This window comes from Carassius gibelio, chromosome A7 (genome assembly GCF_023724105.1).
Source record: "Carassius gibelio isolate Cgi1373 ecotype wild population from Czech Republic chromosome A7, carGib1.2-hapl.c, whole genome shotgun sequence".
In the NCBI taxonomy this organism is placed as follows: Eukaryota; Metazoa; Chordata; class Actinopteri; order Cypriniformes; family Cyprinidae; genus Carassius; species Carassius gibelio.
The window spans coordinates 3,273,412-3,299,759 of NC_068377.1; the positions used below are offsets into that span (position 1 = coordinate 3,273,412).

General features: G+C 34.7%; 1 protein-coding gene across 3 annotated transcripts in view; it reads right to left on the bottom strand.

The window, feature by feature from the left end:
• Window positions 1-26,348, bottom strand: part of LOC128016435 (low-density lipoprotein receptor-related protein 4) — a 94,180-nt gene that overhangs the window by 8,777 nt on the left and 59,055 nt on the right. For 2 of the 3 annotated variants that reach the window (XM_052600928.1, XM_052600931.1), the window contains exons 15-32: window positions 20,365-20,541; window positions 19,563-19,688; window positions 17,915-18,123; window positions 16,741-16,822; window positions 14,393-14,498; window positions 13,642-13,843; window positions 13,374-13,563; window positions 11,375-11,506; window positions 9,935-10,075; window positions 9,764-9,850; window positions 9,486-9,657; window positions 8,424-8,586; window positions 6,925-7,150; window positions 5,333-5,636; window positions 4,698-4,916; window positions 2,971-3,105; window positions 737-845; window positions 323-515 (exon numbers count right to left, since the gene is read on the bottom strand). In XM_052600928.1, coding sequence (XP_052456888.1) covers window positions 323-515; window positions 737-845; window positions 2,971-3,105; window positions 4,698-4,916; window positions 5,333-5,636; window positions 6,925-7,150; window positions 8,424-8,586; window positions 9,486-9,657; window positions 9,764-9,850; window positions 9,935-10,075; window positions 11,375-11,506; window positions 13,374-13,563; window positions 13,642-13,843; window positions 14,393-14,498; window positions 16,741-16,822; window positions 17,915-18,123; window positions 19,563-19,688; window positions 20,365-20,541 — 2,973 coding nt within the window. The remainder of the gene's footprint in view (window positions 1-322; window positions 516-736; window positions 846-2,970; window positions 3,106-4,697; window positions 4,917-5,332; window positions 5,637-6,924; window positions 7,151-8,423; window positions 8,587-9,485; window positions 9,658-9,763; window positions 9,851-9,934; window positions 10,076-11,374; window positions 11,507-13,373; window positions 13,564-13,641; window positions 13,844-14,392; window positions 14,499-16,740; window positions 16,823-17,914; window positions 18,124-19,562; window positions 19,689-20,364; window positions 20,542-26,348) is intronic. The other variant, XM_052600929.1, reaches the window with a different exon arrangement.

Below are 26,348 nucleotides of genomic sequence, written 5' to 3' on the forward strand. Positions count from 1 at the left end.
GAGAGGGCGCTATATGCTCTCATGGCTGTAGACGGTAATGTTATCTGTTAGTTAATTTCTCTTGGTTCATGTCAAATTAATTTTGATAAATAAGTCGCAGCTGACTATAAGTCGCAGGACCAGCCAAACTATGAAAAAAAGTGCAACTTATAGTCTGGAAAATACGGTAGTTTAAATTGTACCATTTATAGTGTCTTGCTTTTTATAATAATTACAAATCTAATGGTATATCACAAAATCTCTTCAAGTGTGTGTTGTGCATTAGAGTAAAAATTAAAGTAGACTTGTGCTCTTCACTTAAGCCCCAACAATTCAATCTTACCAGTCTGTCTTTGTGGCGACACCACTATGATGTCCATGAGTCCCTCTAAATTAGCCAGCACAGTTTCCTTACTACGACCTGTATGCTTATCTACTCGTTGAATAGACTTGGTCTGCCAGTCCGTCCAGTAAATCCAACGGTCTTGCTGTGAGATTCGGGAAAAAGGAGTTAAAGGAGAGTATACCGGTTTCAACTGGGGACAAAGAAAGGGGGTAAAAAAAAAGGGAAGGGAAGGAAAGATGGGAAGAAAAAGGAGGGTCAGAAAATGGAAAGATGCAAAAGAAGAGAACAACATGCTAAGGTTATAAATGCAGAGACATAAGTGAAGGAGGACGGGTGAGTGGAGCAGAGGGTGATGAAGGTGCAGGTGAGTGACAGATTAAGTGAGGGTGAGGATCAGATATGGAAAGGTACCTGCGTGAGGGCAAACGGGTGTGATACAGGGCTGATGAGAATTTGACGCAGTTTGCCATTCAAGTCAGAACTTTCTATGCGGTCCAAGTGTGCATCCACCCAAAAGATCCTATACATGAAATCACGTGAAATTTCAGTTGTAGGTACTTGCCATGATTATGGTACAAAATAGAATCTGAAATGCTTAAAGTAAGCAATTTTTTAGAACAAATTAACAAAGTGAAAAATCATTTAAACTTTTTAAATTCAGCCTCAGGAGGTCAAACCAAATATTAAGACATTTTATTTGTCAATAATATTAGGGGCATGTCTAAATGCTGTTTAACCTCTTAACAGTCAACCTTTTAAAGAAGACAATCAGCAAACTATTTCTGTAGTGAAAACATTAAAAAAAAGTGTTTTAAAAGTTGGTTTACGGCAAAGAATGAAAAATATTTTATTAAATATTTTGGAATCTAAAATTGCTATAAGATCAAATCCATGTATAAATAAGTTATGTTTCAAATTTGAAGTTGATATTACAAAAATGTAGGTACCTGTGAGATTTAATTGAGGGACAATATAACTTATATCAACAAATATGAATTGTGTTTTGTCAAGATTAGAAAAATGTTAAATTATAAAATAGTGTAGTAAATTTTGTAATCTGACACATGACACTGCCCACTAGGGGGAGGTTCCCAATAAATGTTTTGAAGTACCATTTACATGGTAACAAAATGTCTGATTTCAAAACAGTTTTCACAGTATACTTTGAGTGTTGAAGCTATCAAATTATATCTAATTAATGATTCTTACTAAAATATGTAATAAGGAAAATAGCCAAAAAATAAAGAGTGGAAAGCATGGCAGTTAACAGGTTAAAACTCTGATTTGTGATGTAGTATCGGTTTAATTTTACTGTAAATTTCCTAAACAAAAGTTATATTAAAAAAAAAAAATTTAATATAATAAATCTTTCCCCATTTATGCATGCCTCCACCTCCCCAGCACCACCTATCTATCTATCCATCCATCCATCCATCCTTGGTAAATAAATAATATATTTAAATGTAATGAATCTCTTTCTCATCTACGCAGCCCTCCTCCTCCACAGCACCACCTGTCTGTCTGTCCGTTTGCCTATCTACTGTGGGACCCATATGTTCTTTACCCAAATTTCACCTCAAAATGGGACACTAACTGTGCCTTTTTCGTGGAAAGTACTTCAACAGTCAAAGCCAGTTGTTGTTAGTGGTAAAGTGGCATTGAAAACAAAGTATAGCTAAGTGTACAACTGAAGAAAGAAATGAAAAAGACAATTAAAAAAAATCTGCAATACTGTGTATGCTAAATCTTAGGCCACATACACACTGCAACCTATTTTACACGTGGTAGTGAATCCAAAAAAATAAATAAATCAATCATTTAGTGTACATCACCTCTGAAAACATCACCACTAACATGAATAACCATAACAGTCAACAAGAAGCATGAATGCCAACCTGTTTGACCAAAGTAATATTAGTAACCAAAGGTGCATTTCTGAGTTAACTGCCAATGACAGAGGCACGGTTATGTTGATGCTTGTAAAGCTGTTGCTTTCAAACAACTCACTCTTGTTGCCATGCCTGCTTATTTTAATGAAAGGGTGTTTCAGTGCTTAAAATATGGCAAATTTTGGGTTGTGTTCTTTCGGTCTTATTTTATAAATATGGTCACATATTTCAGCTTATTTTGGCACTTCAAGTCTCTTCATTTGGGCTTGCTTTGTTCGGTCATTTGGACAGCTGAACTTATGTTGTCAACTACAAAAAGACTTTCCCGTTTTATGGATCTTCCAGTTTTTTTTATTTATTTTTTTTATGTTAGTTACTGTCACTACTGTTACTACACTACATTTATTTGAGGCTAGCATGAGAACAAGAAAGAGGACTGACATTGTACAATAGTGACTTGAATATGACATGTAAGCTACCTGTTATAACATAACATAACAGCTTGAACATGTGTGGATTTAATCTGGTCATATAATACAGTGGTCACTTCCATAAATGACCAAACTGTGTGTGTACAGAGTGCAAATTATGCACTCGACAGTGACGGCCATCAGTCTGCAGTGTGTTTGTGGCCATTAGGTGCATCAGAATTGTGTTAATATGGGTTGAAGGTCCATTTTGCACATGTATTCCAGCTTCCAACAAAGTCATTATCAAAACTCTCCACTCTTTTTGTCATGAATTTTCCTGTTTTACCTTCGAGTGTCATAGTCCAGTGTCAAGCCGTTTGGCCATCCCAGATCTGTGTTGATGAGAACTTTCCTGTCTGTGCCATCTAGGTATGCGCGCTCAATCTTTGCAATATGACCCCAATCCGTCCAGAACAAGAACCTTGCCAAAAAATTAAATGTTGAAATGCATTCAATATTAACAATAAAGTTCCCTTCTCTCGGTCTCTCTCTAATTCATTTAAATAAATGCAATCTTACCACGATACTTTATTCTGACTTTTATTCTAAATTTTATTCTGAATAAAATTCTAGATTCAACTACCCATAGACACACAAACTAATGTAAATTAACCATTATTTTTATCTGTCCAGTCAAATATTGCACTGCAAACATCAATGACCGTTTCTTTATGCATAAAGAAATACTAGTTACAATGTTATATATTATAGCCCTCCTCCTCCCCAGCACCACCTGTCTATATAAAATAATAATAAATATTCAATAAATATTAGGGCTGGTAAGCGATTAAAATTTTTAACCTAATTACATGATGAGGTGATTAATTAATCGCACATCAAATTTGGAGAAATTACTCTCAAAAGATCATTTAAAGTCATTGTTGTGCAAAGCATCAAACATAGATTACAAAAAGTAGGTTCAGCAAGAAATATTTTGTTTGATATAATTTATTGCATACACTCTTTTGGACCATGTGAGTAAATGATGACAATCGTTATTTTTGGGTGGGTGAACTATAACTTTAATAATATATTTTCTAAATTTTATTATTATTACTATGAAAATAATAAATTATTTCTTTAATGAAATGATACTCTAAATAATAAACTAAATCGCCAGTAGGTGGTGGTAAATGTCTTAATGATTAAGTCATGGAGTCATTTATTCATTCGTTTGATTCGTTCAAATGGCTGATTCATTCAGGAGTGAAGTAACTGGTTCTTTATGAATGGTTCATTGAATCATTAGGCTTGTTCGATTTGAAGTGGAACATCACCATCACCGGTGTTTGACATGAAAGTACCGCAAGAGCTTAGAGAGCAGACGACTCCTTGTGCTTTTGAATCGCTCTCGCGGTACTTTGATCTCAAACACAGATCGGTCCGTGCAACGCCACTTCAAAGCCAACGCGACTATGGCCAATGGTTCAACATGCCAAATGGTTCACCCAATTCATTCAAAACGTGGATTAAGAAATGAAATGCCGCTGTGGGTTGCTCATAGATGAACAGTTCTGATTTGTCTTTATATTTTGGTTGGCAAAAATTTGCAAAACAGACAACATTGTGTCTAAAATAACACAATATTAACTTTCTTAACTATGTGATGTAAATATAAGACAAAATTTCAAACATTTCAAATATCTTGAATTTTAGGGATAATCTCTAGGCTCCGTCACGCAGTAAGTTGTTGCTCTGCTTTATTTTAGTCATCAGTCGACTGTATGAAATGGCAGATGATCCACATAGGTCTGGGGTGGGGCAAGTGTGTTAAATGCATTAATAATTTTAACATTATTTATTTTCCATAATTAATGAATCTAATTAACACATTAGATTATCAGCCCTAATAAATATACATTACAGAAGTATACAAATCAGATTATAAAAATACAAACACTGGCTAAAACTGTCCATTTAGAATGAATTTCATCCATTATAATTTTCTCTTCTCAAAGAAATCCACAAAACAACACAACTGGAATGAACTGATAATAAGTTTGCTGTTCTCACCCCTTGCTAGGAAACACTGCGATGGCTCTTGGTTCGTCCAGACTGTTATTGACCAGAACTTTCCGAGACGTCCCATCTAAGTGAGCCACTTCAATAGTGTTACGACCAGTGTCTGTCCAGTACATGTTACGTGCCACCCAGTCAACAGCAAGTCCATCAGTCGTCTTCAGACCCTGACTGATCACAGTTTCCATATTGCTGCCATCTAAATCCACCCGTCTGAAAATAATGCAATATTTTGTAAAAAAATAAAATAAAAATACAATATTTTATTTGTACTGAAATATTAAAATCACACCAAAAAAAAAAAACACTTCTCAATCTTTGCTGAAATTCCAAGGATAAATAACAGCATGCTACTAATGCAATATAAAAATCACCGCACAACAAAAGTTTTTTTTTTTTAAGATTAATAATTTAAAATATATTTAAAATTGCACTTAAGTGTGTTAACACAAACAGTCATGAAAAAACTACTTTAAGTTGCCCTAAGTTGCATTTAATTAATATATTATGCGCAAGTACAGTTGTTTTTAGACATTTCTTTTAAGAGAAGAAACATTCTTGTCAATGTATGCACACTTTTTCAAAACAAATTATTAATTGTAATATTTGTATTTTATTAGACGGCATACCTTATAACGTCCAGAGACACATCCGTGTAGTAGAGTTTCCTCTCCACGCTGTCATAGTCCAAGGAAATCACATTATGCAGCTCGGGCACGGGCACGTACACGTCTGTGTGGTCATTAGTGTCTAGAGAGATTCTCCGAACACTGACACGATTTGAAAAGAGCAGGAACGTTTCAGGCAAATTGTCACATGATCTTCCATCACTTCTCAGCAGAATACCAGTGGGACACGCACAAGACGTCACATTATGTCGAGGCAGACACAGGTGAGAGCAGCCACCATTTCTCCTGCCACATTTATTGAAGCCTGCAGGGAGAGGAAAGACGATTAAGCCAGAAAGTTACATCATTTTTGTATAATTATGTGACTATCTCTGTGAAGCCTTTGAATGCACAAGATTATTCACCAATTACCTACTATTTAAGTACTTTAAGCACGTAATTGTCTACTGAAAAAAAAAAAAAAACAGATGATGCAAAGGTTTATGAAGTCTAAGTGTTTAATGGTTACTTGACATTTAGAAGACCAGAATGTTTTAGTACTATTCATATACAATTACATTTCTATTATGGAAACTTGTTTGCATCACAAGATTAAAAAGTAAAAAGAACTGCAAGATATACACTCAGTTGTGAGATATAAACTGAGAAAAACTGTCAGAATTGAGATGTGAAAAGAAAAATCGGACCACAGATGGATTGCAATTGCAAGAAGAAATGTCAGAACTAAGAGATAAAAAGTCACAATTACATTTTTTAATGTTTTTATGCTATGGCAGAAACAAACTTCCATAATTTATAAACATTTTGCACTAGCTTTTATTCATTTTATAAGTTTTAGTAATTTTTGCTGTGCTTGTCATTTTATTAATTCTATTTAATCTTTCATTTATATTAAATTACAATTTCAGTTTCAGTTAATTTTAGTACTTCAGCTTAAAATTATTTTATTTTTAGTTGCCAGAGCAACATTTCTAAAGTTTTAAGTTAATATTTTTATGTGATTTCAGCTTAATTTCAGTCAACGAGTAACGAGTACGCTTTACTGAACAATAACAACACAAAACACAAATTTGGTTCAGAAAATACTGTTTTCCTGAAACTCAATCTATTGTTCATCTGAAATATAAAGGCTATTTAATGCATTATGCAGCAATAAACAATGTGAAATGCTTAGAGAATGAAAATATGAAATAAATGATAATTATACGTATAGTGCTGTCAAACGATTAATCACGATTAATCGCATCCAAAATAAAAGATTTAATTACATAAAATGTATGTGTGCGTACTGTTTATATTGATCATGTATAAATAAATACATGCATGTATACATTTTAGAAAAATATTTTGTTAAAATTTTTATATAATTTATATAAAATATATTTCTAATATAAATTATATAAATATAAATATGTACATCTAAATACATGTAAATATTTTCAAAATATATACTGTATGTGTGTGTATTTATATATACATAATAAATGTACAGTACACACACATATATTATGTAAACAAAGACTTTTATTTTGGATGCGATTAATCGTTTGACAGCACTAAATAATAATAAAAACGTGTCCTTTATAGCCTACCCAAAGCTCTTGCCCGGTCAACAGCCTGGATGTCCATGAGGCCGGGTAAGTTGGAGCGGACGGTGATGGTGTTTGCTCCAGTGTCCTTGTCCGCTCTATGAATACTGCGGCTCTGCCAGTCTGTCCAGTACATGTGCGGCCCCAGCAGAGTGAGACCGTACGGGTGCTGGACGGGGGACACCAGGGTCCTCCGGTTTGAACCATTCAGATCAGATGCTTCTATGCGCTAATGGAAAACCAGATTGTTTTAATTCAACCAGCAAGCATTTATATAAGTATTATAATTATTCTGTGGGAAGCTTATACTGGGTGTCACTGTAATGGTTGGATTACACTACATGACTTTTAACCCTATACAGCTATTTTAATCATATTGGATACTTTTCTAAGGGCTCTGAATTAACAAAATAATCAAAACTTTGCTGACAAATTACTACATGCCTTCTGTCATCTTATTGATAGTGTTTGTGTTTAACAAGAGAAATGCTTTAAGTATAAATGTACAAGCATCTCCCTTCAGCTCGTAAGAAAATGTAAAGGTAAACGTAAGAATTACTTTGATATTGTTAGTAATATTTCAATATTTACAGTTTAGTATTTTTTTAGTATAAATTTTCAATATAAAAGTTAGTGAATTGCAAATATGATCATCAGACATTTGAGAAATGTTTATTTATCTCTCAATCAGCATTGTGTTGCATTTAATTATACTGCATTTGCATTTAAATATCATCTTACTGAGACATATTGTTGGGAGATATAGAGTGACGATCATACGTCTCTTTGTTGTTCATTTCTATTTTAATTCTACCAATCCGTATGTGTCCAGCTATGTGTCTATCTGTCCATCCATCATCCATTTTATGTAAGATGCCTGATGTGCTGTTATTAATATCTCACTGATTTACAAGCTATCAGAATTTCATAACTTTCATAACCCATATAAATATCACCATTTGCATCAAATTGCATATTTTGCACATATTTGAGCATCTGAATAAAATTTAGATGTTTTTTTCTCCCTATTCTAACTATATCATATTGTATGAGCAATAAACTTATTGAAAAAATATGATATACATTTAAGATCCATTGATTTTATATAATTTATCTAAAGGTTCGATAAACTGTACCAGTTAAAAAAAGAAAAGTGGAGTATTATTCATATGGCAGGCTTTAAAGGGTTAAAATCTAAACTTGCAGAACTTTATAAATGGTTACAGTGGAAAAACTGGTCTTCATATCCTAATTGACTGAGGATCACACACACTAGATATTCAAATCATCCTGAACACAACAAAATTGTTGCCAGGAGACGCATGACAAATGAAAACAATGTGTTCTAAAATGGACTCAAATACACTGCAATATTCTGAGAAATCTGTCAACTCTGATTGACCAGCATCTGCAGACTGGCTCTGATTCTCAGCAACCAGCGGCGTTTTTCCCAAAAGTTGTGTAGTGCATTCCAGCCTTAAAAATACTCAGGTCACACTAACCTCAGTATGAGCATCGGCCCATAGCAGCTGTGATCCAGCTTTGTCTACGGCCAGTCCATTAGGCCAGCCCAGATTGTTATTTATCAGAACCACACGATCTGAACCATCCATATTAGAGCGCTCCAGCTTGGCATGCTCACCCCAGTCTGTCCAGTACATGTACCTACAGAAGATTTTGATAGCATTAATCATCAATCTCTCCCTGTTCTCCGCTGCAAGAAACATCTTAAAGCCTTAGCTACAATTGTGTTTCTTGGAACTGTAGTGTACTCAAAAATTCCTCGAAAACTACATGCCGATAACACTAACACAATAAAAGGCCATTTATGTGTTTTACAGAAACACTTCCATGACTATGTTTCTTAACACACTTAAGTACACTTTTAAAAAGTGCACTTCACGATTAAATAAATTTTATGTTTTACTATTACATTTGAAATCATAATGTTTAAATAATGTGGTCATGCTTTAAAGAAGTACACATATTTTGATGTGTTGACTAACATACTAAAACACATATGAAGTAATTGATGATAATATTAACTGTAGTATAACTAAAAACACAAAAGAATCTGTAGTTATTACAAATATATCTAAATACATTACATTTAACTTTCAGTAGAAATGACATTAAAGTATATTTTAGTTTACCATAAATTCTTTTCAGTACATTTGGTATATTTTTCAAATAATAGAAGTGATTATAAAAAATGTACTTAAGTCCTACTTAATTTACTCTGAAATTCAGCTAATTGCATTTAACATAAATTTAAACTATAATACATTTTAATTTAAATTACGATTCGCATGTCATTAAGTGTCTGAAAACATGATATTCAGTTCATACTTAAATATAATCTTTAAAAATATATTTGCGCAATTAAATTATGCTTAAGTGTACTTTTTCATAAGTGTATACAGTGAATGACATGTACTATATATGAAATTAGAAGCAAAATATGGTAAGGTTTGTCAAATCTTATGAACCAAAAACTAAATCCTAAAAGAAGGCCTCAAAAAACAAAGTGAATCGACATGAAATGACAGAGTCGTGTGATTTACCCCATCTCATGAAACAGGGCAATGGCACGAGGGCTGTCCAGGTTCTGCCACACAAGCACTTTTCTCATGGAGCCGTTGAGATTAGCCACCTCGATGCGGTTCGTCCCCGTGTCCGTCCAGTAGATTTTTCTGCCCACTGAATCCACTGCTAGACCATCTGTGGTCATCAGACCTGAAAGAGTGGAGGAAACACTTTAAAAGACTGAAAAAGTTAAGTGACTTGAGAAAAGGCGTTCAATTACTGTAAGCAGTTTTGAGGGAAACTGTAGACTCCTTACCAGTTGAAATAATGTCCTCATATTCTGAACCATTGATATTGGCTCTGCTGATTTTCTTTAATGTACTGTCTGACCAGTACACTTTACCTGTAAGAGCAGGAAAACATTCATAATGATGTTCCCATAAATGAACATTATAAGTGAAAGTGTCTACACTTTGAGAGTTCACACCTTCTACTGCATCCACTCCAATGGCAATGGTGTTCTTCATAGACACAGTGACTGGCAGAACCACATCAGCAAAATACGGGATGTCCAAAGATATCATTCTGACGTCCGTCCGCCGGGCAAAGACCAGGAAGCTGTTCATTGCTGTGAGATGAGAGAGAATAATAAAGAACTTCTAAAGGAACATTTCACTCAAAAATCAACAACCTTCATCTTTTTCACCCAAAGTTGCAAATTAAACTTCTGCTAAAAATTTTAATATTGCATAAAACATTTGCAAATAAAGCACCGTTTCCATCCCATGTGTTTAAGAGAACAAAATCGTCACTCTCTGGGGAAATTCGCAATTTTAGGGGGCAAACATCAAGTTATTGGTTTTGGGGTCGCTTCAACCCGTGCACATGAAAAACAACTGCAGACTTGGCAAAACTGGTTTAGGTGGAGCGGCATTTACTACACAGAGCCATAGTCCACCAACAAGCTACACAAAATCGCTTTCAAAATCGACAAAGAATCGCCTGCAATTTTGAAATAGATTTTGTGTGGATTTTCTGTGAACTACGGCTCTGTGTAGTAAAGGCTAACCAGTTTTACCAAGTCTGCGGGTCGAAGCGACCCCAGTCCCAATAACGTGATGTTTAGCCCCTAAAATGCTAATTTTACCAAGGGAACCCAGCCAGAAAATGTGTATTTTATTGTCCGGATCGAAACGCGATTGGGCTAACTTTGAGCAGTAATTGGGTAGGTTTTGTTTTGAAAACATGGCAATCCTGATCTGAACACACGTGCTGGAGATATACTTCTAATCACAGGAGTGCCTTTACTGACAATATGCACTTTCGATTTTTTTGCACAGCCCTAAACAATGACATATGTTTCTTGCTGCAATGTATTCTGTTACTGAACACCAGCATGTTTACTCTCAACGCCACTGTCCCAGTTAACCTTGCACTTTTGTAATTTTAGTGGGCGGAGCTAGTGTAAATTGCCTCTGTCAATCAGACAGCTATTTGAATCATCAAAACCCATTAAGTAGCCAAGACTAAATATCCCCTTAGGGACAGAGTTTCCCACCCCCGAACACACAAGTGAGCAGAAGAAACAACTCCCCTACTGAATTCCACTGGAAAGCAAACTGAATGGTTTCAGGAGATGATTCTTGACTTCAAACATACCCCATGACATCATCTCCACTGACACATCATTATGTCGACCCCTAAACCCCTGAGGAGTCTCAAAGTGAGCCTCAAATTTCAAAGATCTGCCCATGCAACAAAAACCACGGACTGAACTGTCACCTGGAATCCCAACAGCAGAGAACACCTGTGGCCATTTCATTATATTTCAAGTCAATTGGGGAGTTATGGCTACTGAATGAGAAGTTATTGCTGGTTTCTTAGATATTCGAGATGGATAGGGGTAGCATGGACATATCGGCATTACCGTGAGTGCAAGTCTTGCCATCTGCCTGAAGGTTGATACCAGTGGGACACCCACAGCTCGAGCCTTTGGGAGCGGGAGCCAGGAGGCAGAGGTGACTGCAGCCACCATTATTCACCGAACAGGGCGTCTGGACTATAGACAAAAAGCAGAAAGAGTGGAGACAGGTGAGAGAGAGGGGGCTAGGATTGGCCGTTCAATCAGATGTAACAGATAACGGGCCTCTGGGTGTCTCACTGGATCATTAGACACCAATGAGACTCCAGACTGAAGATCAGTTACCGCTGGCCTTAATCCGCTGTCTGAAAACCCAAGACATCCGATACAACAGAGACCCATATTCCTCTTTAACACATATCTGCTAGGTATGCGTGTGAATCTCAGTTGTCAGCAGGAGAACAAGGCTGCTAAACGATAACTAGATAAATTATTTCATTCATATTTATTGGATACATTTAAGGCATTAACCTAATATGAGATTCTACATATATAAAACAAATACTTATTTACACTTAGAACCTCTAACATACATGAAATCTTTTAATTTCACAAAAGGTTATTTATGGTGGAAAAAAGGATTCGAGTATTAAAGTGTTTGGTAAATTAAATTAAATTTATGCATTTAGCAGACGCTTTTATCCAAAGCCACTTACAGTGCATTCAGGCTATCAATTTTTACATATCATGTGTTCCCGGGGAATCGAACCTCCAACCTTGCGCTGGCGTGCTTGCTAACGCATTGCTCTACCAGTTGAGCTACAGGAACACCAAGTTTGGTAACACTATTTTAAAGTGTCCTTGTTACACGTTACAGGTACTATTATAAAAACATATTATAATAAATTATGCATAATTTAATGCAAGTAACCCTAAGCCAAACCCAAATCCTAACCCTAATATAGTAAGTACATGTAGTTAATTAATATTTCTCAGTACTTTAATGTATAATTACACTGTGACAAGGACACATTAAAATAAAGTGTAACTAAACGTCTGATGAAAATTGTAAAAAACTAAAATTAAAAAAAAAAAAATCCAAAAAACTAATTTACTAAATTTCAGACACTTAACTGCATGTTAATTGCAACAGAATGAATGTATTATAGATTACATTGACATTAAATGCAATTAGCTGAACTTTAGAGTGTTTTTGTCCCACTAAAGTAGGACTCAAGTAAATATTTGTATGTAATTTCATAATTACTTATATTTTCTTTGAAATATGGTTAAAGTACTGTTGAATATACTTAGAAGCACTTATGGTAAACTAAAATTACTAAGCTAAAAACATAACATTTTAATGTAATTTCTTTTGAAACTTTTGTCATGCATTTAAATATAGTAAATATAAATATATATATATATATATATTTATAAATATATATTACAAATTTGAAATGAAGTTGCAATTCAGTACATTTAAAATATCCTTACTGTAGATGTAACTGATGAAGCTGCAGTTAAAAGTATAGTTACTGTAAGTGAGTTACATGTGCTTTAGTACGTCAACACATCAAAATAAGTGTACTTATTTAAAAGACGACAAATAATGATTTAAGATGTACTTTAAAGTAATATTTTAAATTTGACATTACATAGTGCACTTTTTAAACAGTCATGAAAGTCACTTAAGTGGCCTTTTATTTCATTACTATTTTATCTGCAAGAACAGTTTTTTTTATTTACATTTAAAATTTGAAGTACACTACAAGTGCACATTTAACAATTCAGCACACTTTTACACCAGGGGTTGCATCTGGTTAGAATATAATGTTACACTTAGGCTTAAAATGTGTATAAATTTAAAAGCTTTTTTATGCACTGGACTAGATAGTAAAGGCATGAGCATGACAACCAAGAAGTGAACTCATAAAGCACCCAGGATGCACCGCTGTAAAGAGAGGCTTGACAAAAATACAATATGTCAACTTTTGACTGTATTGTATATTGTATTTGATAGTAAGATCATACATAATAGAGACAGTCTATGGTGATATTTTACCTGTAGTTCTGTGATGGTGGAACATGTGAATGTCCATGAGGTTTTCAAGGTTTTCTGCCAGCGTTCTTCGGTCCAAACCAGTGAGCTTGTCTGCACTTTGGATGCTCTTGGATTGCCAGTCGGTCCAGTAAATTCTGTCTTCATGGAGCGTCAACCCAAACGGATGAGGCAACTGACTGCCAATCAACACCTTCAATGGATAAGAAACAAAGGAAAGTTTAACCTCTGAAACAATGAACATCAAATCAATTTAAATAAAAATGTCTACCTGTCTGCCTGATCCATCGAAGTTGCCATACTCAATGGTCTTAATGCTAGCATCGGCCCAATACAGTCGCTCAGTGCTGTAGTCGATTGCCAATCCATTAGGCCAGGTCAGGTTTGTTGAGACAATAACCATACGGTTGGATGCATCCATTCCTGCGCGCTCAATCTTTGGATTTGCACCCCAATCTGTCCAGTACATGAATCTATGGTGAGGCAAAACAAATATGGTTATATAGCTTGTCTTTAGAAAATCCTGTAAACCTCTACTAATTCATATTATACTGTAAAATTGTCACTATAGCATCCTCCACGTAGATTAACACGTTTGGTAAGCAGACTAAAATGACTTTAATTTCATTCAAAAGATTCACAAAAATCGAACCTTTAATTTACCTAAATTATATAAAATGTATCCAAAACAATTTTTCTCTTTAAAATTCTTAAGACCAAAAATCTAATCTTATTCCTATATTTATCAATGACTATGGAAAAGACCCAATAAAGTAACGATGGACGCCAAAAGGCTGTTAAGTTACACAAGTCAATAAATTGCTATAAGAAAACAGCTCTGTTGTCGTTATTGGTCATTTAAACTATCAATAAAAATTGGTTTGATGGTCAGATCGGACTAAAAGCCTTAGTATAGACAGAAAGTGGTGTGTGTGTATATATGTGGACACACATGCAAGTCATTTATAAACATCTGCATTTGTGGAGGACACACACTGCACATCGAACCACGCTTGACCTACCCTCCGATCGGGTCGACGACAATGTCCCGGGGGCGGTCCAGGTTCTCCCAGATCAGAACTGTGCGCATGCTTCCATCCGTGTTTGAAACTTCAATCCGATCCGTTCCTAAAAGAGTCATGAAAAACCAACCTTTTCTAAATAACCACTGGAAAAAAATGAATATCTAATTGGCATGAAACTCCAGATTGCAGCATGAGCCTGTCACTGCTCTTCTAGCACGTAACTCAGAGGAGCTCTTGGTCTTAAAGAATATGTGCACAGTTGCAAAGACTCAAATCCAGTGAGATATTACATTAGTAGCATCTATATTCAATGAAACTGCAGTAATGAAATTAGAAGAAAAGCGAGTGAGAAGAGGGCAACTGAGAACCAAAAAATAAATAAACAACGTTTGGTCTCAAATGGACTCAAACAATGGAAATGTAGGGCCCTATGAAATCCATTTAATTTTTTCCCAAATACTGTTTTTTATGTTTTAATTTTTCTCAACTCCTTTTTAATGGTTCAATTAAATTGTATTAAAAAAGCATGTTAATTATTCACATCAAATTTATTAAAAGTTTAACAAAAATTACATGTTTAGGGCCCTATGAAATGTTTTATTTTTTCTTCACCATATTTTTTTTGTTACCTAATTCTGTGTTTTAGCACGTGTAATTTAAATGTATAAAAACAAAATAATTTGTTCAATTTATTCTTAAAATAGCCTTATGAAATGTTTTTTTTCCCCTCTGAAATTCTGTTGTGTATTTGCATTTTTCTTGTTATCAAATGAAGACATAAAACATTCATTTGATTTATCTTTTAATCATTGAAAATTAAGCAAACTTTATTTTTTGGTAAACAAAGGGGATTACATTTAAAAATAAAACACGGTTAGAACTGTTGTGTGATTATTCCCCCCAAAAAAATTATGTTTGTTTCATTTTAGTAGTAGTAGTAGTAGTAGTGTGCTATGTACATTTTGCTGAACAATAGTAATAGTACAAATGGCAAATACTTGTCTTTAAATTAAACCAGACTTTTATTTTGAAGGGTTACCGTACCTTCACTGTTCTGTGTATGTGATACTACAGTCTATAGCCCTATTCGGACGGGACTAGTTTTACAGGGGGTCGTTAGAGAAATCTGCGTTTCACAGACGTACTTGGTGATTTTAATCCCGTCCGAATCTGCCACGTCTGTGTTTTTCTCACACAACCTCTGTGATAATTCCAGAGCAAATTACCTACCGTTTTTCAGCAAACTCAGTGATCCTCTGAGAAAACTAATCCCGTCCGAATGCGAATGTCTGTGATTGCCGGTGATATTTTATTTCACAACGCGTTTCCTTGTGTGTTTTGGCCAACGTGAATTACCGTAGATGTTCTTACCACGCGCATGTTTCATATATTTGCTTAGCGGCAAATAAATAATAATAAAAAAATAATACAAATAATAAAATCAAGAGCAAGATTGCGTAAACTGTTAATACCGGCTATTGTAATATCAGCATCAGGTAAGATTACTCACGTTCATTTATGTACTCAGTTACATAATGTTTTAATTACATTTAATAAAAACAAAAGAAAAGAAAAGAAAAGAAAAACAAGTTAAACTAAAGGAACCACACATTAACATGGTTTTGCTATACTAGCCATTTAGTATTTATTGTGTAATAATACTAAGGCAATCATTCTGAATGAATTAAATGCACGCATACAGAGCGCGTGATCTCTGTGACGCCCAGATGCACAAATCAGACCCTCCCACCTCTGTAATAAACATGGAGATACTAGTCCCGTCCGAATTGGTACATGAAAATCACAGACGTCAGGTGGTAAGAATCGAAACTCAAACGTAGTTTAGAAAACTAGTCCCGTCCGAATAGTGCTTATGATGTGATATGATGCTAGTTTTACTGAAATCAAACGGTCAGATGCTCATGAAGTGTCTCTCAGTGCAGTTCTGGAGATGTTGTTCATGTGTTGACGTCTTCATTTAGTGAGACGAAGACGCTGAAATAACCGCGAGCGTCACGCGCGCTTCCGTCTCTGTAATAAACTAAGTCGTGCTTCTACACCATTCATTAACACAGACACGCAGAACATGCAGGGTTCATATTTAAATAGACTGTTCCGGCTTAATATGTACAGATATTAGTTCATATCGTGATTTAATGTAAGTGGAATCACCTACTTTTGATTACTTCAAAATTTGACAAATTCCGTGACATTCCGCGTTAAACTATAAATTCTGTTTTTATAAATTTCCGTGTTTTCTGCATCGCGGAAATCATAGGGCCTTAGAAATGATTGCATGAAAACATCTGAGATCTGATGCTAGGATCTGAAAGATGAATTAATACCTGCGTCAGTCCAGTACAGTTTATGTGTAAGCCAATCGATAGCCAAACCTGCAGGGCTTTCCAAACTGGTGTCCACCACAACCTGCAAGCAACAGGAATATCATCTGTCAGATTACATGACACAATATTATAACCACATACTATATAAGAGAGGATTTGTTCTCCAGGGGTCAGTGTTTTACACATTTCTCCCTTTAATATACCAAAAACATGCATAATTCATACATTAGACATCCAAAAGCAGGGGTGTGAAAAGCCCTAATCAAAAGCAAGAACAACAGATTAATTTATGATATACTATATATCATTAGGACACTTATAATATGCAATATCATTAGTTCTTACACTTAATTTCTTAGATTTTTTTTCATTTGCGCCCTAATTATTCCATTGTTCCATTATACATTCTAGATTGTATGCATTTATTTATTAAGATGACTAAAATAATCTCACAAGTCTCTAAATTAAAAATTCTGAAAAATATGATATTTGCTGCTCAAGAAACATTACTAATTATTATCAATGTTAAAAAAAACTGTCCCTTTTTAAATGGAAACTGAGGTACGCTACCTTTCAAATGTTTGGGGTTTGATAAAAAAAAATAATAATAATTGTATTCAGAAATAAAATGATGCATGAAACTGATCAAAAGTGATAGTAAAAAAACATTTATTATGTCACAAAAATACGTTTTAAATAAATGCTGTTCTTTTTGAACATTCTATTCATCGAATAATCCTAATAATAAAGAAAAAAAATCAGCTTCTACAAAATTATTAAGCAGTGAAAACTGTTCTCAACATTAATGACAATAAATGTTTCTTGAGCAGCAATGATTTCTGAAGATCATGTGACACTGAAGACTGGAGTAATGATGCTGAAAACACAGTTTTGAGCACAGGAATCAACTACATTTAACAATATATTCAAAGAGAACCGTAATAATATTCCTCTGTATTTGATCAAATAAATGCAGCCTTGGCAAGCTCTAGAGATCTATTTCCAAAACATCACAAAATGCTAATGATTTCTAACTTTTGTCCAGTAGTGTGTGTGTATATATATATATATATATATATATATATATATATATTTAGCACACACACCATTGCCCACCAGAGCTGATCTGATCTTAAAATCTGATCTTTGTGTCTCAGGCTGAATTCCCGCTAACCTCCTGTTTGCTTCCATCCCATTTTGCTCTGTTGATGGAATCAGTGGTGACGTCAGTCCAGTATATGTAACGCTCACTAGAGTCCCAGTCCAGGGCCACTGCGTTTCGAATATCAGTCAGTGGAATGACGTCGTCCAGCTTGTCTTCAGTGTCAAAGCTGATTCGACGGATGTCCGTCCTTCGGGCAAAAAGCAGGAACTTGTCAAGACCTGATCAAAGACCAAAGGTCTCCTGTCAGTTCTCCAGATTTAAGAAGCTCATCAGTACAGACAAACATTCATGTCACAAAATCTGATTATCATCATGAAAGGAAAATTAGTAATTTACTACAGATTTGTTATATACTATTTATGTACGTACATTTGTGGTTATATTATTCACTTTTTAAAATTTGTAAACAAAAACAGTTAGTTGATAGAGAAAAGCTGCGATTACTGATTATGAACATGCAACAGGAAATAATGCACATTTTCCAGTTTATAACACCTTTTAACATTTAAATGCAATCTTGAAACTACATAAAACCCATGTTAGATCAACAGAATAAATCGTCCTAGACAAGCACAAAAGGCTTTCATATTAAGTGAAGTGACATTGAAAAAGTGAAGTGAAAAAGTGAAGTGAAAAAGTGAAGTGACATTCAGCCAAGTATGGTGACCCATACTCAGAATTTGTGCTCTGCATTTAACCCATCCGAAATGCACACACACAGAGCAGTGAACACACACACACACACTGTGAGCACACACCCAGAGCAGTGGGCAGCCATTTATGCTGCGGCGCCCGGGGAGCAGTTGGGGGTTCGATGCCTTGCTCAAGGGCACCTAAGTCGTGGTATTGAAGGTGGAGAGAGAACTGTACATGCACTCCCCCCACCCACAATTCCTGCCGGCCCGAGACTAGAACCCACAACCCTTCGATTGGGAGTCCAACCCTCTAACCATTAGGCCACGACTTCCCAAAACATTACAAAGACTGACAAAATGTTACAGTTTGCATTGCAGCAAACATTTAAAATTGTTTTGCTAATTTTATTTACAGGTTTGTTTTTGTTTTGTCATTATAGATAGTTATTTACAGTGTTGCTCATATTTCTACATGTATTAAATGTCACCGATCTTGATGTGATTTAAGCAGATGTACACATTTAAAACTACATCTTGGAAAACTTTGATTTTATTGTGTTACTAACAAGAAATCTGGTGCTGCCTTGATTTAATTATTGGCCGAATGAGGCACTTAGCATTTAGTGGAAGAAAAATTCAAACTGACAAAAAGTAATTCTACTTGATGCAATTATTTATTTGAGAGAATGCATCATGTTGCCTTGGATTTTTTTTTAAAATGTTTCTCATCACTTTATTTTTTTCACAGTGCACTTTAACATAATAAAATTAAAAGTCCCTAAAGTTAAAATTTTTGCTAATCTTTCTGCAAACTTTTTTAAATTTCCAATTTGATTTCTGTCAATAACCCATAACACGAGTGGCTCCTTGTGGTACCGTCACAAAGACACACACAACCACTTTCTGGAAATTTGTAGTGCACTACTCAGGTTACTGTACCCTTAAGGTGAAGGGATATTGTTGAAGCACGAAAAGAAGATACATTTAAATCAAAAATATCAACTAAAACAAGCAGTACTCACTCAGGCCACAGTTATAGTGGTCCACCTTTTTAAAGCCTGTGGGACATGCACAGGTGTAGGTCTTATTGCTTGGAAGACACAGGTGACTGCAGCCTCCATTATTGCTCCCACAGCGGTTTCTCCCACCTGAACATAAAGAGGAAATAAAAAAATTATGCTTGAAAAAAATGTATACCATTTACTCAACCCAAGCTCACTGGAAAAACTTGCATGCGGCAACATTGCTTCAAAATTATATTTCAGAGTTTCTTGCATGTTTCGGAAAACTTTCAAAGTGAAATGTCCAGTGGGTGTTCAATTTTATTTTAAACAGATGAATTTGAGCATTTGAAAATAATGCACAACCTACATTAATTCTAAACTAAATGTTAACAAAAGCAAACATGAGATAAAAACGTGTGTTTCACAGGACTCGTACCCAAATCCACTGCATCTCACGTGCAGTGATGTACCGGGTGCACCATCAAGCATGTTTACTTCATCAGAAAAGCCCATTATGGAGTCGGATGTGTGGTGCAAACATCAAAATGTATCAGTTTACAAATCATGCACTATGATAAAAATGTTTTGAGACCATAACATAGTATTGTGCAAGGAACTGTGTGAAAATAAGCCTTTATTATGCAATAATCTGCCCCTGTAAACATAATATGTGTGTGTTTCAGATGAAAACTGCAGTGAGTTGCAAAGTTTTTGTTTTGTTTTTCTCAATGAGCCTGGGTTGCATTTAGCTTAATGTGATTATCGTTTGAAAACATTATATTCTATGCTACGGATAATGGGGACATTATGATTGGTTGACCTGCAGGTTGTCTCTGTGGGTGCAGGGTGTGGATGTCCATGGGAAAGTGCAGCTTGTTTCGGATGACCTCTTGGTTCTTGCCAGTAAACTTGTTTGCACTGTTGATACTCTTGGTGTGCCAGTCGGTCCAGTACAGACTGTCTTCAAACACGGTGATGGCAAAAGGATGTGGAAGACCTGGCAGAGGGAAAGGTTCACAGATTTAGCATCTGTACTCTAAATTACACATTTTTATCGTCTAATTGTAACAGACAACCGTGTTACACAGAGGTGACTGTCTTCCAATATTGTGTTACATTTATATTTGTGTTAAGTTTACAACAAATACATTTACATATTTATGTGCTTAATAAAAAAAAACCCCTGCAATTATACATTTGGTATTCCAAACTGGTATACTTAAAAAGTCTGCTAAATTGAAACTAATAATTTTGAGCTTAATGCCCTTTAATTGTGCGGAAGTTGTGCTAAGGTCCAAATAAAGATATACTCAAGTATGTTTGATGGTGCTAAAGTGGAACTAAGAAATGTTTAAAAGTGAAAATCACACTTAGTTTGGTCAAATTTCTTTTGGATTCTCAACATCACTAGATGATGATGCATATGTAAAACCATTATAGGTTTTATTGAATGTAAAATCTAAACCTTTAATGTTGAGGTTAAATGTGACCCAGAGGGAAACAATGCTTGCTTTCAATGCAGCTGTGTTTTCTTGAGTGAACAATGTTTCTTTGTATTTATATCAAGGCATGCTAGAATACTTGACTCTGATTGGCTGAACTGAGGTGTTTATTAATTTTCATTATAAATCAGATAGCTCCAGACCTTGATTATGATAAATTGTAAGCTGTTGTAAAATACTCCATAAACACAGCTGTGACCACATTAAATGTGCCAAGCATGTGTCTGTGTCTAACGACAACCATTATTAATAAAGCAGCTACACTACTGTACTATCAAATTAAACGTTTGACGTTAGAGTGCATTTTAAATTATGAGGTTTAATATTCTTTTGTCATGCTTTAAAGAAGTTCATGTAAGTAGCCCATGTAAAGGACTTGATTATAATTAAAGCGGTGTTATTCGATATTTTGTTTAAAATTTAATACATTTTAAATGTCTTTTAAAATTGCAACAGCATTACAAATGTGAAACTGCAAATATTAGAATACATGACATACAAGTTTCAATAGAAATTCCATTTATCTTATATTTCAATAAATGCTTGTCAGTATGTTAAGCAGCACTTTAACCATTTTTCAAGACTTATGAAATTACATATAAAATGTACTTAAGTCCTACTTAAGTGTATCAAAAAGGCCTCTAAAGTTCAGCAAATTGCATGTAATATACATTTAATCTATAACACATTTAATTGTGGTTAACATGCATGTGTCCAAAAACATTACATTTATTTCACACTTTATTTCCGCAAGAATAACTCTTTTTCAAAGTATGCTGAAGTGTACTTCGTTTTCACAAGGCTCTATTGGGATTTTGGGATAAAATTAGAAGTGCAAACTATATATACAAACTTGTATATAAAGCAGACTGCCAGAGGTAAACTACTTTCAAACCACTAATTAGCTACTTTCCATCCATCAGGGATTAGAAACTCTTTCCCTCCGAGTAACAGTCAATCTGAGGTGCACATGGTCGGGAGATTTACGATTTTCTCAAAGCTGGTTAAGACATGTTCCTAACATCCCCATCAAAATCTCTCAAAAGCAGCCAAAGCAAGCACTCAGTTAACCAAAATCCATAAACAAAAGGCACTCACTATAAGCTCTGCATTGTTTTTCTGTTCTACTTCTAATCTTTATTTGCACTGACAGAACCTTTAACATTCATGGAATCTTTCCATTCCACAAATGGTTCTTTACAGAGGAAAACTATTCTTTAGACTGTTTAAAGAACACTAAGAAAACAAACATGGTTCTTCTATATTTGTTCTGAGGAAATCAGATTCAGGCTTTAAGTTGTGGTTTCAGAAGGTCTTCGAGAAGACTGCAGATTTTTATGAAGATAATATACTGATGTCCTTTAAAACCTTAAAGGAAAGACACAAAATTCTCACTTTAAGTATCTTCAGATCCCTAATCCTATATGATCTAAGACTCATTCATATCAGTGTCCTAATTTAAGCAGTTTAGGAGAAACGGTAGTTAAAAATCCCAGTGCTAAATGAAAAATCTCTATGCGGTATAGCATTCTTTTTCATATTTGTTGATGTTCTAAAAAGAATCTACAAATCATAAAAGATTGGCTTGTATTGATGATCTTCAGATGAATGTTTCAGAAAATGAATGGAAAGAAATTTGTGTTCAAGCGCAAACATTATCAATCTATACTTGTTTTAAACCAATCCAATACAATTGGATACTGAAAAAATATATAACACTGGGAAAGTTTAATAAATGTAATCAAATAAATATTTTGGTTATCTCAGGGAAATGTTCGACTTACAAGGGTACACAATTTCATTGTATTTGGCAATGTGATCACTTACAGTCCTTCTGGAAAGAATCATTTGGTGGATAATTTCTAAATCTATTGGTAAAGAAATCCCTGTTTACCCTAAAATATGTATTCTTTGTCTTATTCTACCTGTCTGATCTTTGAAAACATTAACAGAAGTTTGTAAACCTGTGTTTATTGCATGCGAAACACCTGATTGACTTTCACTGGAAAAGTATTCATGGTCCATGGTTTTTTGATCAGAATGGACGGACTCTTGAGTAAAACCAAATAATGTGATCATGCCAAAGTGACATTAATGACAGTTAACTGCCTGATAATAAGTGAACTGTGTTTATTACTTAATTTAACATACTGCTTGTTTTCATTGGTAGTTAGTTACATCTGATGAACTGTACTATATATATTTTTACAATAATTGCCACACTTTTGTGTGTGTTTGTGGGGGAGGGGGTGTAAATGTATTTTACGGCTCTTATGCTGGGGGAGGGGTGGATGTTCTTTGGTTTGTGTTTGGTTAATATTACTGTATACATGAAATTCCTTTTTCTTCTTACTGTGTGAAAAAAAAAATATATATATATTATATATATATATATATATATATATATATATATATATATATATATATATATATATATATATATTTTTTTTTTTTTTTTAAGTACTTATTTTAGTAACTGATCAAAGGTTCTAAAGGTTCCAAAATAGATTTACTCTAAAAAACAAAAGGTTCTTTATTGGCACTGATGGTTCCACAAACTGCCTTTAACGTCCATGGAATCTTTCCATTCCATAAAAGGTTCTTTTAAAGTGACTTTAGATTTTTAAAAAGTTCTAAGAACTAATAATTTTTTTTCTTTTGAGAACCTTTCACTGAAAAATGTTCTTCAGTGGCATTGTTGTGAAAACCCTCTTTTGGAACCTTCATTGTTAAGAGCGGATGGAACCTTTTCATTCCACAAAACATATATATATTTTTAGATTCTTTAAATGTTCTTCCCCCATTATCAAAAATGGTTCTCTTTAAAAGGACTGATCACTGAAAGTCATGGTTCTTCTACAGCATCACTGTGAAAGACCCGATCTTTACCTTCATTTTAAAAGAGTAGCTTGTGCTTTTACTTTAAACCTGGCGTTCTGCCAGACTTAACTGTGAGGCATAAAACGCACCCTGACTGTATCTCCCGCCTTCTCTGGCCCTTTCACCCTTCCCCAGGTGTACACACACGGCGTGGGGTTGTTTTGTGATCTTATCTTTGTAGAGAAGCAAGGCTAGGTTGGAGTTAGGCTTGTTTGACTTTTTCGTCTCTTTTTTATCTTTTGTTCCCAGCTCCGCTGCCATCTGCCTTCCCCCTCCTTGCTAGTACTTTTCTCTTGTCATCTCAATCATCGTTCACTTTTGATCTTGTTTTTCCAGTCAACATATCTTTTCTCTGTGTGTGTGCACCCTGATTTTTTATAATGCTGGTGCCTCCCTCCCTGGTAAATCTGTCATTGACCACAGTAAGTAAATCTGGGCTGGATTTTTTTTTGCTTGGTTTTCAGGTCTAAATATTCCCCCACCTTTCCCAGGTGCACAGGTATTCTCTTCCTGCAGACCCGAGGCTTAAGCTTCCTTTCTAGTGTGCCATTTAGGGAGACTGCTGGTTGCTTTCCATCACGCATCAGACAGACAACTGAATTTATTCATCAGACACTCCTTAACCCCGAATGAACAGAAGAATAAAATACTACAGAATACTAGAGAAAAAAAAATCTGAGCAACCTAATTTCCAGCTGTAAAAAACTGAACTGATAATAGAATTAATGAGTTATTTAAAAAAAAAAAAAATTGTCCATGACATGTTGAATTTAGATGTTGTAAAGCCTGCTCCAAATTATCACTATGATATGTGCCAGTTTACCTGTACTTTAAAAGTGTGACCTTAAAGGGATACTCCACCCAAAAATGAAATTGGTGTCATTAATCACTTACCCCCAGCCTCCAGGTTTTCATCCAAAATATCTTAAATTGTGTTCAGAAGTTCACAAACGAATCTTTAACGGGTTTGGAACAACATTAATGTGATTGATTAATTAATTAAATTTTCATTTGGGTGTAGAGTTAATTCTGCATCCTTTAATTCTTTTTATCTTACTATACATCAAATAATCCTAAACAAAATCTCACGGGTTCCAAAAAAATATTAAGTGCCAAAACTGTTTCCAGCACTGGTAATAAATCAATATATTAGATTTATATTTTGAAGGATCATAACTCTGAAAACTGGAGTAACAGTTGATGAAAATTCGGATTTGCATCACGAAATAAATTATGTTCTATAGTATGTATTATATATGTATAAATGTATGTATGCCATAACATATTTTTAATACGACAGACTTTATATTAAACGTGAATTTAACATTGAAAGTCAATGTGATATAAAACAGCTACTAATCTTTCATTGTTCATAAAGAGAGAGCAAATAACATTTACATTATCAAAAATTATTTTCACGGACAGTTTACAGTTCAATCACTCTCAAAAACTCCCATTAAAATCACTGAAACTGTTAACACTGTGAAATTAATATCTTATTTACAGATTCGTACACACATCTGCACTTTGTTGTTTCTGACGACAGAATTCGCCAGAAAGAGGTATTCAGTCAGTGAGCGAGTGAAGGAAGCACCGGTATTTAGAATCGTGTGTGATTGGTTATAATGCGCAACGCTGTAAAAACACGTCTATCTCTGGCTCAGCGTTAGAGAGCGATCACAGATCTGAATTTAGCAGCTGATGATATGACTTGCCGAACGTACTCGCACCGGTGTGATTGTATTAATATTAATAAAATATTAATCAGCAAATTTTTGTCTTTTGGAAGCTGCATTCAACTTGACTCCCCTCTGTTATAAGTCACACGTACAACAAACTAATGTCATAGTGGTATCGTGCACTGTAATCGAATGTAGCCCAAGTTATTATCTGTTGAACAGTAGACAGCACACGCGGTGTTCATCTAATAAAGATCTCCATCGCTAGCAAATAGACTTTGCAGATTTGCTTTCAATTCAATGCAGTTCCATAGTCCCGTTTTCAACGCTGCTCATGTTAAACGTTACAACTCTGAGTGAACCACTTCAGACGTTCAGCGCACGCGGCAGGGAACTGAACGAATCATTCAAACTGATTCATGAACCTGTTCACTCGTTTGCCAACTGGTTTGATCAAGCCTTTGAACAAAGTTGAATCAAAAGAATGAATCATTCGCGAATGGGCATCGCTCACTGTCCAGAGAAAAGTAGACGGTGAGTTTGGAATAAACTGAAGCAATTATAACATTTATTGCATTAAGATAAAGTAACGAGAAGAGCGTCGCCCACAGTAACGAAGTAAAAGTACAGATTTTTTCCAAAGCATTTACTCAAGTAAGAGTAAAAGTACCCAACTTTAAATATACTCAAAAAAGTATTAGTTACCCCAAAAATTTACTCCAGTAAATGTAACGAAGTAAATG